Source organism: Dipteris shenzhenensis, chromosome 5 (genome assembly GCF_047967505.1).
Source record: "Dipteris shenzhenensis isolate YYH24624 ecotype China chromosome 5, Dip_SZ_1.0, whole genome shotgun sequence".
Lineage (NCBI taxonomy): Eukaryota > Viridiplantae > Streptophyta > Polypodiopsida > Gleicheniales > Dipteridaceae > Dipteris > Dipteris shenzhenensis.
In genome coordinates, this window is record NC_141600.1 from 10,908,686 (window position 1) to 10,924,044 (window position 15,359).

Consider the following 15,359-nt stretch of genomic DNA (forward strand, 5'->3'; position numbering starts at 1 on the left):
TCATCCATTGGATCTTCGTCCTCACTTGGCAACTCATTCTCTTGTTGCTATTTTGGTCCCATCATTTCCCGCCCCCCCTCTCTCTCTCTCTCTCTCCTTTTGCTGCTTCTTATTCTCTCTCTCTCTCTCTCTCTCTCTCTCAACTTTCAAGTTGCCCGGGCAGGCTTGATATAACTAATAGTCTGGTCTTATTATAGACTTATAAGTTAACTACGTTAATTTATCACAAGCCTTCTTTCCGACTCTAAGCAATAAGAAAGTGCAATTGACATAGCAAAATGGAGTCCAAAAATAATTCTTATCCAAAAATAAATTAAAATTTATGTTAATAAATATTACCCTCTTTAGGGCTTTTGCTAAATAGAGAAGAGTCATAAAATATCCCCATTTTCCTCCAAATTAATATTTTTTTATTAAGGAAGGGATTGCCGTTGCTACGAATTTCGCTCTAAAATCAAATTATTAGCTAAAGCTGCATTTACAAGTTTTCCTGAAAGCCGCCGTGATGGCTTACCTCGTCAGCAAAGAAACGAAGAGATTCAATCGATTGAGAGTTGGATATTGATGAAGCACCTGAACAGAAATCGAGACCGGCAAGCTGTCTTTGAATATCGTTCACCACTGCCCTCTGTGATGGAGTAATAATCGTCGTTGCTCATGAACCTTAGCTCACAGGAGAAACTGTAAAGAGAGCAAGCAAACGAGAAGATCGCGCATGATCCTACCATTCGGTTGCAGAAGCTGTGAATTAAGTCTCTGAGAAGCGGCACTTCGGACTGACGTGCTTGCTACTCGATTATCACAAGCGTGAAGTTGCTCGACAAGGTCTCCAGAGAACGCCACAGCACTTTCGCTAACGCATAAACCTGGGTTGCCATGCAGATCTAGTCTGTCTCCGAGCTTTTGTATGAAACCAGCGGAGAATGGTATCGGTCCTGTGAGGAAATTCTGGCTAAGGTTTAAGTAGTTGATTTGATGTAGCTGCTCCAGTGCCTCCGGGATTGTTCCAACTAGCTTGTTGCTGCTGAGATTCACCACGCTCACATTGTACAGGCTCCCTAAACCGTTGGGAATGGGACCCGTGTACAAGGCGTTTGAGATGCTTAGCTCCCGCAATTGCGTCCAGCTCGCGATGAAATTCGGCAACGGACCATGCACTGGATTGTTATCCATCAGAAAGTATTCCATATTCGTCAACTTTCCGAGCGATGCTGGAAGCGGATCAGTGAGACTGTTTTGGCTGAGCGCCAAGAATTGTAAATTCCACAGATTGCCAAGCTCGGCTGGAACCTTCCCCTTCAACAGATTTGAGCTGAAGTCGAGCTTTTGCAAGGACTTGAGACCGCCAATCGACGGAGGTATAGATCCTTCCAACATGTTGCCGCTGAGGTCCAGAATGGAGAGGCTTGTTAACCCGCCCAAAACCGGCGGTATTTGGCCGGTGAGAACGTTGTAACTGAGATCCAAATGCTGCAGCATTTTCAAGTCTCCAATTGCTGGAGGGATACTGCCCTCGAGATTGTTCTGCGAGAGGCCCAGAACTTGCAGGTTCTTGAGTCGACCCAGAGCCACCGGAATCGAGCCGACGAGCGCCTTGTTGGATCGAAGGCTGAGCTCCTGCAAGGACTCCCCGAGGTTGCCGAGCTCGGCGGGCATGGTAGTTCGCTGGCTCATGATGCACTCGGAGATGAGGAGAGTCTTCAAGTAAGGCAATTGGCCGATGGCGGTGGGGATGGTGGCGTCGAGCTTGCAGGGGCGGCTACTACCGCTACCGAACTGGAGGCGGGAGACGTGCATGAGTTTGTCGGGGCCGAGTTCACAGAGCATGCCAGGGAGGAGGTCTTGGGTGCAGGGGCGGGGGTGCTGGGAGCGCCAGTCGGGGCCATCGAGGAAGGATTGGAGGACTTGGAAGAAGGCGTCGAGTTCGGGGGGGGACATGGAAGCGGAGGAGGAAGCGGAGGAGGGGGGGGAAGGTTTAGAGGAGGAGGGAGGAGGAGGGGGGGCGTGGTGAGGGGGGCGGCAGAGGGCGAAGGGGAGGAGAAGGAGCAGAAGGAGCAGGAGCAGGAGGAGCTGCATGGTGGACGACGAGGAGAAAGAAGACTGTGAAAAACAGACGACGGAACTAAGAATGAGACAGAGCTTCACGTGCACACGACGACGACGACGACGAAGAAGAAGAAGAAGAAGAGTGCCGGAAACATCGCCTCATCAAAGGTGGCGCATACAACCTCTGCCCTCCTCACCCCAACGAATGACAACGTTCACATTTGCCTCCAATTTTGGTTCACACCGCCTCTATGGGACTCGTGGGGACGCGAACCAAGGGGGGTTGTAGTCCTTCCACTTTCCTTTGGTGTGGTCATGGACACCTGCCTCAACCACGACCACGGCAATGCAGAGTGGAAGGAGGATGACCATCGTTGGTTGGTGTTTAGAGAAGGACGACAGAGGTGGACGCTCAACTAGCTGTTTGCAGTTGCAGCCCGCCAAATGCATGCATTGGTTCTACTCCAAATTCCAACCTTTCATTGAGGCTTGGGCCAGGGTTGGGGGAGCAAGTTGGGAGGAACAACCCTCCCTTCCACATGCCCAACAATTTTGTGCCAAGAAGATGAACTCCCCTTTTGCATGTCGGTGCTCGCATGGTGTGAACCCAACCTAAGTGCAGAGCAACCACACCTCACACCGTTGGATATTTGTCCACTCTCTCTCCTAGCTACCCGCATTTGATTCCATCAAGAAGCCTCCCTATTGTCCATCAACATAGGCCATGAGGAGATGTACCCCTCATAGTTGGCCATGTGTGTGTGAGAGGGTGTTGACACAACCTAGATGCCTTCCCAGGTGACCTACTATACCTAATGGTGAGCGATACTCTTCATGCATACAAGTGAACATTGTTCGAACCCCATTGGTTGACACTATGATTTGTCTTTCACCAAAAATTTGCAAGGCAGGTCCTTAACAAGGTGGCTTGCCTACCCAAGTTTGTCCATTCCCCATAAAAAGGGTATCAGATATCATGGCATCCCATGGCATGATGTCCCTATGCAAACAAGATGGCGAGTAGGCTCGCCTTCGGTGTGTAAAGTACACCCTAAGTACCCCATGCTTATGAGGAACGGAAACCCCCCCATGGGATGATGATCCTCCTAGATTCTCTTCACTTGCACATCTCCCACATTCTGGCACACTATCTATAGGCTTAGAGATGGAATCTTGCAATCTTCTGAGTTGGATCTCGAGCTGTGGCCATTTGCAACTACGGCAAGGACAGGCCACCTTAGAAAATTCAAAACTCTGGAGGATTCCAATTCAACCACGAGAACTTCAAATTTCCATGTCTACAAAGTTGCAACTTAAACCATACATCGACCAAACTCCTAGGAAGGATCTGTACGAGATTGACCATTGAGATTAACCTTCACAAACCTGCTCCCTTCACATGCTTGTGCAATGTTCCCTTGAATTGTTCTTTCATGTTAGGTTCCCCAACAATCGAAAACAACTCCAAAATCTATGAATTAGTGAAAAAGGGAGGAGGGGAGGCATGGGAATGGAAAGGGTGGGGTAAACATTATGAGCGGAGGGCCCCTTTGCTCTTATTTATGAGGTTAAAGACTTTTATACTCTTTTACTATACATTCTTACCTTTAGTTGGTATGTAGTCTTTTGAATTCAAGTCTCCCCTTTGCCTAAAACTTTAAAGCTATCCCTTTGACCTTTTTTAAATAAACAAAACAAAAAACAAAAAAAACTCACTCACACACAGTTGAGGTTATCGAGGGGCAGCCGCCTTGCCTCTACCCCCTATGGGGATCGAACGAGGGCCGCCACCCTGGTAGGCTGGCCCCTACCATTGGGATGCTATCGCTTCCTCACCTTTGACCTTATTATGTACCCATTATGTTCCATGAAGTTATTGTGCCCCTCACCGAACAAGAAATCCGAATTCAATTTGTATTAGTTGATTGTGGATGGGGGACAGGTGTTGATAAGGGTAAAATATTAAGAGAGGAGATGAAGTTGTGCTCCCCTTCCTCCTTAGAGTCCTCCTTAATACCTTACACTCAGCTCCCCCCCCTCTTCTACTTTCTCCCCCCTCAACCTCTTCTTGCACTTGGACCCTCTTCTGTTGGCAACTCTCGCACCCTCTTCAGCCTCATCTTGCACTTGCAGATAACCCCCCCGCCCATCGTGTCTTGCATAGCTTCTCCTCCCTTGTTCAAATCTCCCCTTTCCCCCTTCCTGCTCCTCTCCTCTCCTGCTCATCTCCCCTCCTTCCTCCTCTTCTCCCCTTCCTCCTCTCCACTTTTGTAGCTCGAGCGCAGCTCCTCCCCTTGCTCCTCTACTCCCCTCTCCCACTCATCTCCCCTCGTTCTTCCTCTCCCACTCAACTCCCCCTTCCTCCTCTCTTACTCGGATCCCCCCCCGATAGCCTCTCCTCTCTTGCTCAGCCTCCCCTCCCCCCCCCTTTTCCCCCTCTCCTCCCCTTTCCCCTACTCTCTCCTCTCTCGGTCAGCTCCCCCCCCCTTCATAGCCTCTGCTCTCTTTCCCCCTCTCCTCTCCTCCCCTCACCCACTCAGCTCTACAAGTTAGGCTAAATATTAGGTTAGGGTAGGCTAGCCTTCCCTTCCCCTTTCCTCTCCTCACCCACTCAGCTCTACTAGGTTAGGTTAGGCTACGTATTAGGTTAGGGTAGGCTAGTCTTGGTTAGGTTAGGTTAGTTCAAGTTGAGAGAGAGAGAGAGAGACAGAGACAGAGACATAGAGAGAGAGAGAGAGAGAGACAGAGACAGAGAGAGGAGGGGGGTCTGTGATTAGGGTTAGGTTTATTAGGTTTGGAGTGCAACCCATTTGGTTGCACTCCATTTCGACATTAGGAGCCAAGTTATTAAATTCTGAACTAGTATATGACTAGGTAAAGGCAAAGTTTAAACCAATATATGCTCAGATCAAGGCAAAGGCTTCTACTAGCTTAGGAATTTTCTATTGACATATAGAAAAAATATGGGCTTAGAATAAGGCACATTGGAATTATAAAATGAAAGTTATAAAAGCTATTCCTTTGACCTAATTGGGGAACTCCACCTTCTCACCTACGAAATTAATTCATTTTCTTCATAGAAAACATCGACCTTTTCTCCTTAGGTCAAATTTATATGTAATGGAATAATTTCTCAAGATTAAGGGATTCCTCCTTATGTCAAATTATTTATATCTATCGAAGAATTTATTGCGATAAAGAGCCAAGTTTGGAATAGGTTGGTGGGAAGTATAGATGATCAAATTCATGGAGGAACTAGGTGAGAACCGTTAGGGGGAATGTATAGATCACAAATGTGTACATCTCAACTCTCCCACATGAAAAAGTACTAGAATAAAGCTCCAAGTGTTGTATTAGTGCTATTGGGGTTCCCTTGTATACGATAGGTAAGATAATGCCAACCATGGATCATACCTCCTCCTCTCTTTTTTAAAACACACTATCACCCACCAATCTTCCCCAAAAAAATCTCGTGTCCCAAAGGTGCGTGACTAATTAGTTTGAATTTTTATTTTTTGCTCACTAAGGGGACATACTTCCCAAAAAACCTTGGTAAATAAGCTCATGTTAATGGCAACTTTTCTATTTTACATAAAGAATTCAATATAAGAGGTAACAAAACACTAGGACATTAAAGATAACAAAATACGTTTGGAAATTTTGACCTCCTAGTTATACTTTGATAGAGGACCTACAAATGTATGTAAATTTATCGCAGAAGTTCTTTAAGGATGTGAGCTTGAAGTTTTTAATTTGAATTTGTAATGGGAAAAGTTTTCTAAAGAGAAGTATGTGTATGTCCGCCATGACATTGAAAAATAAGAAATTCCCATTAATTAGTTGTGGAGAATAGAAGAGGGGTGAAAAGAAGAGGCAAAGGGCTTGATTAAACTAAGGGATAAACGGAGAAGGGAGGAGTTTCAATTTAGAGGGACCACTTAAGCAGGGGCATTAAAGAAGAAGGCACAACATGTTGTGCATGTGTCTCAGAAGTGTTCGACCCCTAAGGTGTGAATCATCCTAGGCAAGGTGCCCGGGTGAGTGAATGGGTGAATTCCCGGCCCTTCCCTTACATAAACCACAACTGCACAACGCCCCAAAAAGTAACACTATTTCTTTCTCACTTTTTGCCCCCTCCGGACCTGCATTCCTCTCCATGTGCTTCTCTCTCTCTCTCTCTATAGTGGATCGCTTTCGTGTCGCCCCTATCACCCGCTCGCCGGACACTTACACACCTCACAGACTTTCTTATAAAAAATCACCACTCCCGTCCATCCTTCCACTCCATCTAATCATCACACACCCCCATTTCTAATCGAGCTCACCCACATTCCTTACCCGTCTTCAGGTGGTAAATCGCAACTTTTCGCACACCTGTGCTCCTTTTTTTATTTCTCTCCTTGTACCAGCCCCCCCCGTAGATCCCTGCATCCTCTTCACGCGCCTGGTGGCCCAAGCACTATACACTGTATCCAATATCATCACGGATATATCCACACCACTGCCGGAACGGCACCCAGGCAGCGAGTGATGGAAGCTACATGTCTTTTAGACAAGATTCGAGACCCATAAGCAAAAGCACAGACCGGAAACCGGACGAAACGAGGACGAAGCTTGTGAATGCAGTAGTAGGCCATAGCCCACTGCCTCAGTCCCATCGCTCTCCTTTCACTCTCACCATTCTCTACCCAAGTACTGAAATGAAAAGACAACAATGGCGTATTCTAAGCTGGTGCCGACAGTCCCACATGCACACACGCCAGTTTTGTGTACTGGTTACAACTACATCTTCATGAACTAGAACCGTAGAAGCACCTAAGTTTGAAACGCTGGTCAAAGTTCAAAGCTAGAGCTGGCCATGTGAATCAGAAGAACACTAGTGAGCACCTCAGCACTGAGCAGGGAGAACCGCTCTTTGCAACTTTTCATCAGGCAAAATCAATGGATGAGTAGAGTACCGTGGTAGCAGATGCTTTTGCTCGCTCCAGTAAAGCTCCTCTGGTAAAGTAAAGTGTGCCACAGTGACAAACAGTCATTCTGTACAAATTGCACAAAGTGCCCAATCCTCCCAAGATCACACGTGGGGGTGTTAATATTTTATGCCTCTCTATATTTAACACTATCAGTTTCTTGAAGGGAAACTTAGGCTTACCCTTAGAAGGCACCTCGACAAAACACTTCCGTTCAATTTGAACGGAAATGGCCCCCTAGAAGCGGCTTTTAACCAGCAGATCGCTCTTCTCAATCTAGAACTTGAGAATCACTTAGAATTTTGTGGTGAAGGTGATGCAAGTGTTAGGATTTGGGCATGGCTTTCCCAACGGCTTACTTATGGTATGGAAGTTGCTAAATGGGCATCATTATGACATGTTCCCCCTGCAGCACTCAATAAGGCAAGTGCCTCTACTCTTTGCATTGGTCACTAAGTCCCTCCTTTGATAGGTTCAAGATCTTAATTCAACACGTGGTTCATTACACAATTGCAATTGTCGGATTGCCTCGCAATATTTTCCTAATCACAACTCGTCATTGTTGGTTACTAATTAGCATAATCTAGATTAATTCCAAGGAATTCATCTCAGAGTTTGTTGTCCTATGTGATTCACGGGTCAATTCAACCAAGCATACCATTTTATATCCTCGGGGGTTCACTATATGTAAATCCTTTATATCACTTGAGTTCAAGAGCTAATTTAAAAGTCCCTTACCCGTGAAATTTTCATTAATAAAGCACACCTTTTTTCTATTCAATCTATGAATATCCCTCTTAAATGGCACCCTTTTATTTGTGAAAAATGTGCAAAAAAGAGAGTTTTAAAATCCCTTCTGTTGAACCGAGGTGCTATGCTTACATATTTGTGAGTGACCCCCCCTCATTCCCCCCCCCCCAGTTTATATCTTGGCTTGGGAGATACACTAAAATGGCTAAGTGGTTATGATTTTGCTAAAATACCTAAGGGCACCATTTTTTGCTATCTTGGTGATCCTTTGGGTGCCAAAGGACAGCGTATGGATTGGAGTATACATAAGGTTCGTGCTAAATTCCATAAATGGCATGAGGAAAGGTTCTCATTTTTAGGACAGGCCATGGTTCTCAAGCACATATTGATTCCATCTATTGTATATGTTGCCACTGTTCAGTCACTCTCAACATTGTTTTTTAGAGATAGACAAGTTAGCGTAGGACAAGCACAGGAGTTTCTGTGGCACAACCGATGGCATTCATTCTCTTGGCAAGTTGCTACTTCCTCAAGGTAGAATGGTGGCTTTGGGCTTGAGCAATTGAAAAGAAAAGAGTCGACGTACACGTGCAGCCAATCGCAGAACTATTTTTGGGGCCATTTTGGAGCTGCGACACGATGCTCTCTAGGGTGAGATTTTGAATTTTGTGCAAACCCGCGCTCTCGCTAAAAAAATTTTCGACGTCATGATGTTGCACTGGTGTAATAATGAGATGCAATCTATTTATTTTGAACACCCTAGAGCTCAACACATGGCAACTCTACACTACATATGAAATGTCTGCACTGCCTCATGCAGCGCAGTCTCTGACTTGACCATGCACAGCCTTTTGCCGCAACTTTGCCACCTGTCATTGGGCAGCATGCCCATGTAGATCATGAAAATTCAAGGTTGGATTGGAGAGACCACCGTGCTGGTTCTTAGCATAATAATGAGACACAATCTATCATTTTGAACACCGCCACAGCATAGTCTCTAGCCTAACCACCTATCATCGCCCAGGAGAGACTACCACATTGGTTCTTGGAGTTATGGCCCCGTTACCTATTTTTACTTATTATAGAAGGAGATATATGACAACCACTGTGCTGGCAAATAGAAGGAGATATGTGACAACCACCGTGGTAGTTCTTGGAGTTATATATTCTTGTGCAACCAAGGAAAATACCATTGATGATATGGATCTTGAGGGGTCCCCTTTAGGAGCAAGAGCCATATCAACATACCATATTTGTCAAGTGCCATCCTGGATATTGTATGGCCCTTACCCCTAGAGGGGACCCTCAAGGGCCATATCGGCAATTGCATTTCTAAAAGTTTAATTTTATTTTTCTAAATGTATCTCCATGCAACCACTGTAGTGGGTTGTTGGAGCTATTTTAGCACTATTGTGGTCCTAAACCAAGGAAACTATAGTCCTACTTTACTGGTATTTTAGTCCTTGTTGCAATAAATCCTAAATGAGGGCAAAAGTATTATGAGCCACCACGGTGACTAGAGGCCCAGTGGTGCCCTCCAGATAATCAACTACAATTCATTGAGTAAACATTGAGCAAAAGAGATTACATCTACATCCAATAACAAGTTATATAAAATTAACAACAACTCATATTGAGAAAAAATTAAACATAACATCTTACATTTATGAAAACTCAACAATTACTGAGAGCCCTAGGGGCCAAAAGATTACAAATACCAATCATAACCACTTAGCAATGGCCATTGCTGAGTGGTTCAATATATAAAAATTAACAACAGCACATATTGAGAGCCTCAAATTGAACAAAAGAGATTACATTTGTTAAAACTCAGCAATTTTTGAGAGCCTTAGCGACCAAAATATTACATCTAGTGAGCCAAAGGATTGCTAAGAGCCTTAGAGAACAAGATATTACATCCAGCCATTGCTGAGTGGTTATGAGCCTAACTGAGCATGATTGTATTTGTACAACTTAGTATTGTCGCTAGCATAGCTTGCTACATTCGATTTTTTTGGGGAGCCAATGGAGGAGACAATGGTGAGGCCGAAGACCATGCACATTGCCAAGACTCATATTACGGACCCCCCCAATAAGCCGAGTGTACTCTATTGCAAAAATCCTAAGCGCTTTGTCAACATCCAGGGGGAATCCATACAGCTGAGTGACAAAGAGGCAAGAGGTGCACATGCCATCCAAGATGGTAGCATGCACATGTGGGGGGAAGGGTTTGAAGGGTGTCCATAAGAGCCAACATCTCCAATCCTATAGAGTGCAATAGAATCACCTTATACAAGAAGGCAGATAAAATCGGGATCATGTTGCATCGAGCGGTGGTAGTACACTAGGCATGGTGAAGATGAGTGGGTGAGTGGTGGAGCGGATGAGCAGGGAAGCAGTTCAGGATGAGAGTTGGAGGAGGGAGCATGGAGCAAAGTAGAGCAAGAGAGAAAGAGTGCTGAAGGAGGGTGAGTGGAGCAAAGTGGCAGAGCAAGGTCAAGATGAGAGAAATGTAGCAAAATGCCAAATGCCATGGATCTTAGATATTATAAAGTTTGAGCCACCATGGTGGCTAGAGGCCCAGGGGCCCGGTGTTCCATCCCAAATAATCATGACCACCACCTTAATTAATCAAATTGTGGTAATTAATTCCACTCTACACTATAGTGGCTGGTAATTAACTACCAGCCCCGTGGATCTTAGCCACCACAGATGTAGCTAATGAGAGCCACCACCAACGGGCAGTAATTACCTCAACCATAAATCATGAAGCCTAATCACCTCTAATCACACATTATCATGCACTCTACTGAGCATGCAAGCGCAGTGACTGGCAATTAACTGCACTCTACTTAGTCTAATCATGCATGCAAGCCCGGTGGCTGGATGGTGGTAATTGACAGGTGAGTAATTACGGGCCACTATGCTAGTAAGGAATTAACTGCCAGCCTAACGGATCTTATATATGATAAATTTCGAAGCCACCATGCTTGCTTGCTCACTGGAGGCCCAAAGGCCTAGTGTTCCATCCAAATAATCAAGACTACGGCCTTAATTAATCGAAATTCGAGGAGGGCGCCATCCAAATAATCATGAGCCATATTAATTGTAGGCCACTGCAAGTAACTTCCATGTATGGAAGTCATTGCTCACACATTATCTTTGCAAATCTTTGCTAAAGTTCCCGACACACTGATAGAGCAGACTATCCACCTTAGCCGAATGATGAGAGGTGGATATGTCAGGTTGTATTTAAGAAGAATGTGAAGGCCAGGCTCAATGAACTCTCCTGCACACTAGGATATTAATTGCTGCCACCAGCACGGTGGTTTGCTTCTAGTATCACAATATGAATATAAATGTCATACAATTCCTTCATTTAGGATTTAGTATTTGTTTACAATTCATTTGTTTAGTAGTTCACATAGATACTTGTGACACCATCCTAGTAATTAATTGGTAATTAACTGTGGTAAAATTACCTACACTCTACTGTGAGCTTGCAAGCCCGATGAGTGGTAATTAATTGCACTCTATTGAGCATGCAATCCTGGTGATTGGTAATTAACCACACTTTATTGACATGCAAGCCCGGTGGTGGTAACTGGTAGGTGAGTAATTGCAGGTCCTCACATAGATTCTTGTGACATCACCCCATGTATTTGTGATTCTTTTTGTAATTTCCATGTATGGAAGTCATTGTTTGTACATTATCTTTGCATATCTTTGCTAGAGTTCCAACATGCTGACAGAGAATAGTACCCACATTAGCTAAATGTTAGGTTGTATGAAAGAAGAATGTGAAGGCTGGGCTCAATGAAATCTCTCCCTATTTAAGTGTAGTGCAGACACAACCAAGATCCCATTCTAAAATCTAGCCCCAAAACTCTATACACCGATCCACCTACTGCAAATCTATGGCATACTCAAAAGACTTTGGAATGCTCATGTTCTATCTGAGAACATTGTTGGATGAACTTTTCACAGAACCAAACCTGGAGAAGAGGGAGGATAATAGCTACAAGGAGGACATTCTTCACAATTGGATGTATGTCTTGGAGTTGGCGAAGATGGTGAATATTAATTTCCTTGGCTATCATTTTTCCTGCTCCTTTAAGGTACATGTCAAGCTCATGATGTAGGTCTCTTTTGGTAGGACATGATGGTGGTGTGAAGTTATATAGAGTGCCAAGACTAGGATGAAGAGGACCCCAAGCAAAAGAAGGAGTTACTATGGGCGGACAAGTCGGCAAAGGCAAGCAAGAAATTGGTGATCCAAGTGTGTAATGAGGTCTATGATAGTACATCAGACTAGCCTAAAGAGCTATTGGATGCTTGCTATAGAGAAATTGATAAGATAGTTGGGAGTTTAGAATTTCCCTAAGCCACAAAGTGTCATCGTATTTTTCTTTTAGTAAACATCTTGCAAGAAATTCTTGAGCTTGTGGATTTCTCGAATTGCCATTATCCATTTAAGTTTTAACATGTAAGCAACACATAATCATGTATATTGAGCAACGGGATGATGGTGCTCGATGCACCTGATTTTGGGCTTCTTCCATGTTAATACTCTGGAAAGATGGTTGGTCTATTTAGTTCAATAATATGTGAGCGTATTATTTTGTGAGCATGTATGAATGATCTCAGGTTTGCCCAAGTAAACTGTTAACTGATCTTATTTTAATTGACCAAAGTACACTCATATCTCTATTTAATACACGACTGCTTAATACATAAGGTGGATGAGGTGATGAAATAGGACAACTCTAAAATGTGGTTGTCAAAGATAACTAGCCTAAGGGAAGTAGCAAGCTAAGGGTGTCCACTTTTTGTTCACTCCCCAATCCTTAGGAGGTGGAAAAACAAGCTTTTTAGCACACAAAAATGCAAATCTCACCTACTTCCCTATGGATCTAGTCTTTGAAGTCTTCTGACACAACATCACACTTGCTATTGTGCACACAATCGTATAGTCTAATCGAAAATTTGATGCACACAAAAAAAATTTCTTTGTGTCACACGGCATGGTTCCAGGGTGGTCACACGTTTGTCACGAACAGAGAGTGTCATATTAAATTCTAAATTTCTCACTCATTTTAGATTAAATGTTATTAAAACTTTGTAAGTGGTCTCTTTGCATTATGTAGAGCTTAACTTGATTTATTGGTAGTTTTTTGAATGATTTATCTAATTATAAATAATTATTTATAATAAATAAAGTCATAAAATACATGCATTTTAGTAGCACACCACATTTTTTTAGTATTTTGATTAATTAAGCAAATCCAATTCGGTGGAAGGTTAGTAGGCACATAAGGGTGTGTGGTTGAATCATCAAATCCCAAATCTAATGGTTAGATTTAGGAAGATTGAAGTTTAATTTTTACTTTTACTCCTTAGAGGATCAATAAAGAATATTAAAAATAAATCTAGTAATTCTCAAACATGACCAAACATTTCAAAAATGTCAATATTTTTAGTCCTCTGCATGATGAATAAGAGGAAAAAATTTTGGTTAAATTTGAGTAAGGGAAACGTACGATATGGCCTCCAAGATTGAAATCTCCCTTTTGTGGGGGAAAAAGGGCCACCCAAGCCTAATACCAAGACAAGGTAGGCTTGGTATTAGGCTTGGTGAGGTAGGCTAGGAGCATCACCGACCCTAGTGGCAAGCCTTTGGAGTGTGCATGCTGCCCATGCAGAAGGCTGAGTCATCAAAACCATGCCACATTGTTAGACCACGTGGTGCCATGTCATCAAGGAGATGTGACATCACTCCTTGCCATGTCACCTTACATTGCCACACGTGCTGCCACATGTGCCACCTCATCATTCCACATCATGAGCCATGTCATCACACCTTGCCACCTTGGCATACCTCGTCAACCTTGCCACGTCACCAATCCCTCCACCTCAATTTGCCATGTCAATCTACTACCTCATGAATGCCAACTCATCATGCCACATCACCTTTCCATGTCATGGAAGAGACTATATTGCCACATCATGACCATGCATGGTGCCACATCAGCCAGATGTATACACATGACGATGTGCGAGGCATGGAATACCTTGATCGAGGTATATGACCTGCGTGAGGCATACAATACCTCGATCGAGGTATATGACCGAGGGGTATGTGCTATGACCGAGGGGTACCTCGATCGAGGTTTATACATGTGTAATGCATTGAATATCTCGACCGAGGTATATGATCTGATCGAGGTACAAAACTTAGCCAATTAGTTTCAATCTGAGCACCTCTCCACCAATAATAATGAAGAGCAATCTAGTGGATGAGTTGAGGCTCTCTATAAGACACCACGTTTTGGTTCATTTCACCCATTCTTAGTCATTCTTGCCTCCTCATCACTTTGTCACACCTTCCATCCTACTTTCATTGAGAATGGGTTCTCAAAGCCGTAGAGCTAGTAGACGTGAAAGATGTAGGAACCCCCCCCAAATCTCATTGACGAGGAGCGCAAGCGGAAGGCTCATGAGCACAAGAGAGCCTCTATAGCTCGAGCTCACGCTGCCACCACTGATCCACCTCCACCTCTACCTCTACATCCCACCTCCACCCCCACCCCCACCCCCACCTCCATTGTCCCCCCATCCTCATCCGCTCCCCTACCTCTAGCCTCCGCCCTTCCCCTAGCCACCTACATTTTGGCCTCCACCTCTACCTCTTCCCCCTCCCCCCTCCCCCCTCCCCCTCCCCCCGCTCCCCTTGGCACCTCCCTTCCCCCGTCCACCCTACCATCTCCCATTGATCCCCTTGCCCCACCTTGCAGCAGTAGTGTTGCTTCACGACGTGACTTGCCGAAGTCCACTATCCGTCGTCGTACTAGCAAGATTGTGCAGTCTTTTTTTTGTGACCTCACGCCAGCTTTGCAGTCTTCTCTTCTCACATCCCTGATTGATCACCCTGACTTGGTAGAGTGTAGGAGGCTTGCTGGTCTTGGTGCACGTAGAGATAGGGTTGTATCTAGCGAGGTCCTTAGCAGTGTTCGACGTTCCTATGCTTCTATTAAGCATAGGAACTCCAGTGATGCCTTGGCAGCACGTCGTGCTATTGTGGCTGCCATTAGTACACCTCATATGATAGGCCATCTGCGTACCACTTCACGTCTTCTTCAGATTGCACCGCGCACATTGCGAGCAGGCATCATTAGGAGGCAGAGTCTAGAGGATAGTGAGACTGATGATCTTTGGGCTTCGAGTGGTCGTGCACCTCGCAGCGATCGATTGTTGGATGATTCCACTAGGTCCTTCATACAATAGTTTTGGGAGGAGCATTGCAGAGCATCCCAAGTGTTCAAGAAGGCATTGCGGAAGAGGGTGTCACGCGGTGTGTACATTGAGCATGGTGCATGTTTTTTGGAGTGTACCCAGACTGAGTTGTACAGTCAGTTTGTAGAGGCACACCCGGAGTTCAAGATTGGGCAGAGGTCATTTGAGCGATGCAGGCCATGGTTTGTGCAATGCTCTCAGGAGCGTGACACATGCTGTTGTCGCTACCATGTGGATTTTGGATTGATGTATGATGTATTCCGTTCCCTTGATGGTCATAGGGGAGTGGTTCCTACTAGC

General features: G+C 44.7%; 1 protein-coding gene across 1 annotated transcript; it reads right to left on the reverse strand.

The window, feature by feature from the left end:
* Nucleotides 1-343: 343 nt before the first annotated feature.
* Nucleotides 344-2,264, reverse strand: LOC147901619 (uncharacterized). The gene has a single exon (XM_087375224.1). The coding sequence runs from the start codon at nt 2,074-2,076 to the stop codon at nt 670-672; it is 1,407 nt and encodes a 468-aa protein (XP_087231350.1). The 5' UTR covers nt 2,077-2,264; the 3' UTR covers nt 344-669.
* Nucleotides 2,265-15,359: the final 13,095 nt, after the last annotated feature.

Bases quoted from the DNA above. Each gene is read 5' to 3' on its own strand.
- LOC147901619 (XM_087375224.1), bottom strand. From the start codon at position 2,076: ATGCAGCTCCTCCTGCTCCTGCTCCTTCTGCTCCTTCTCCTCCCCTTC.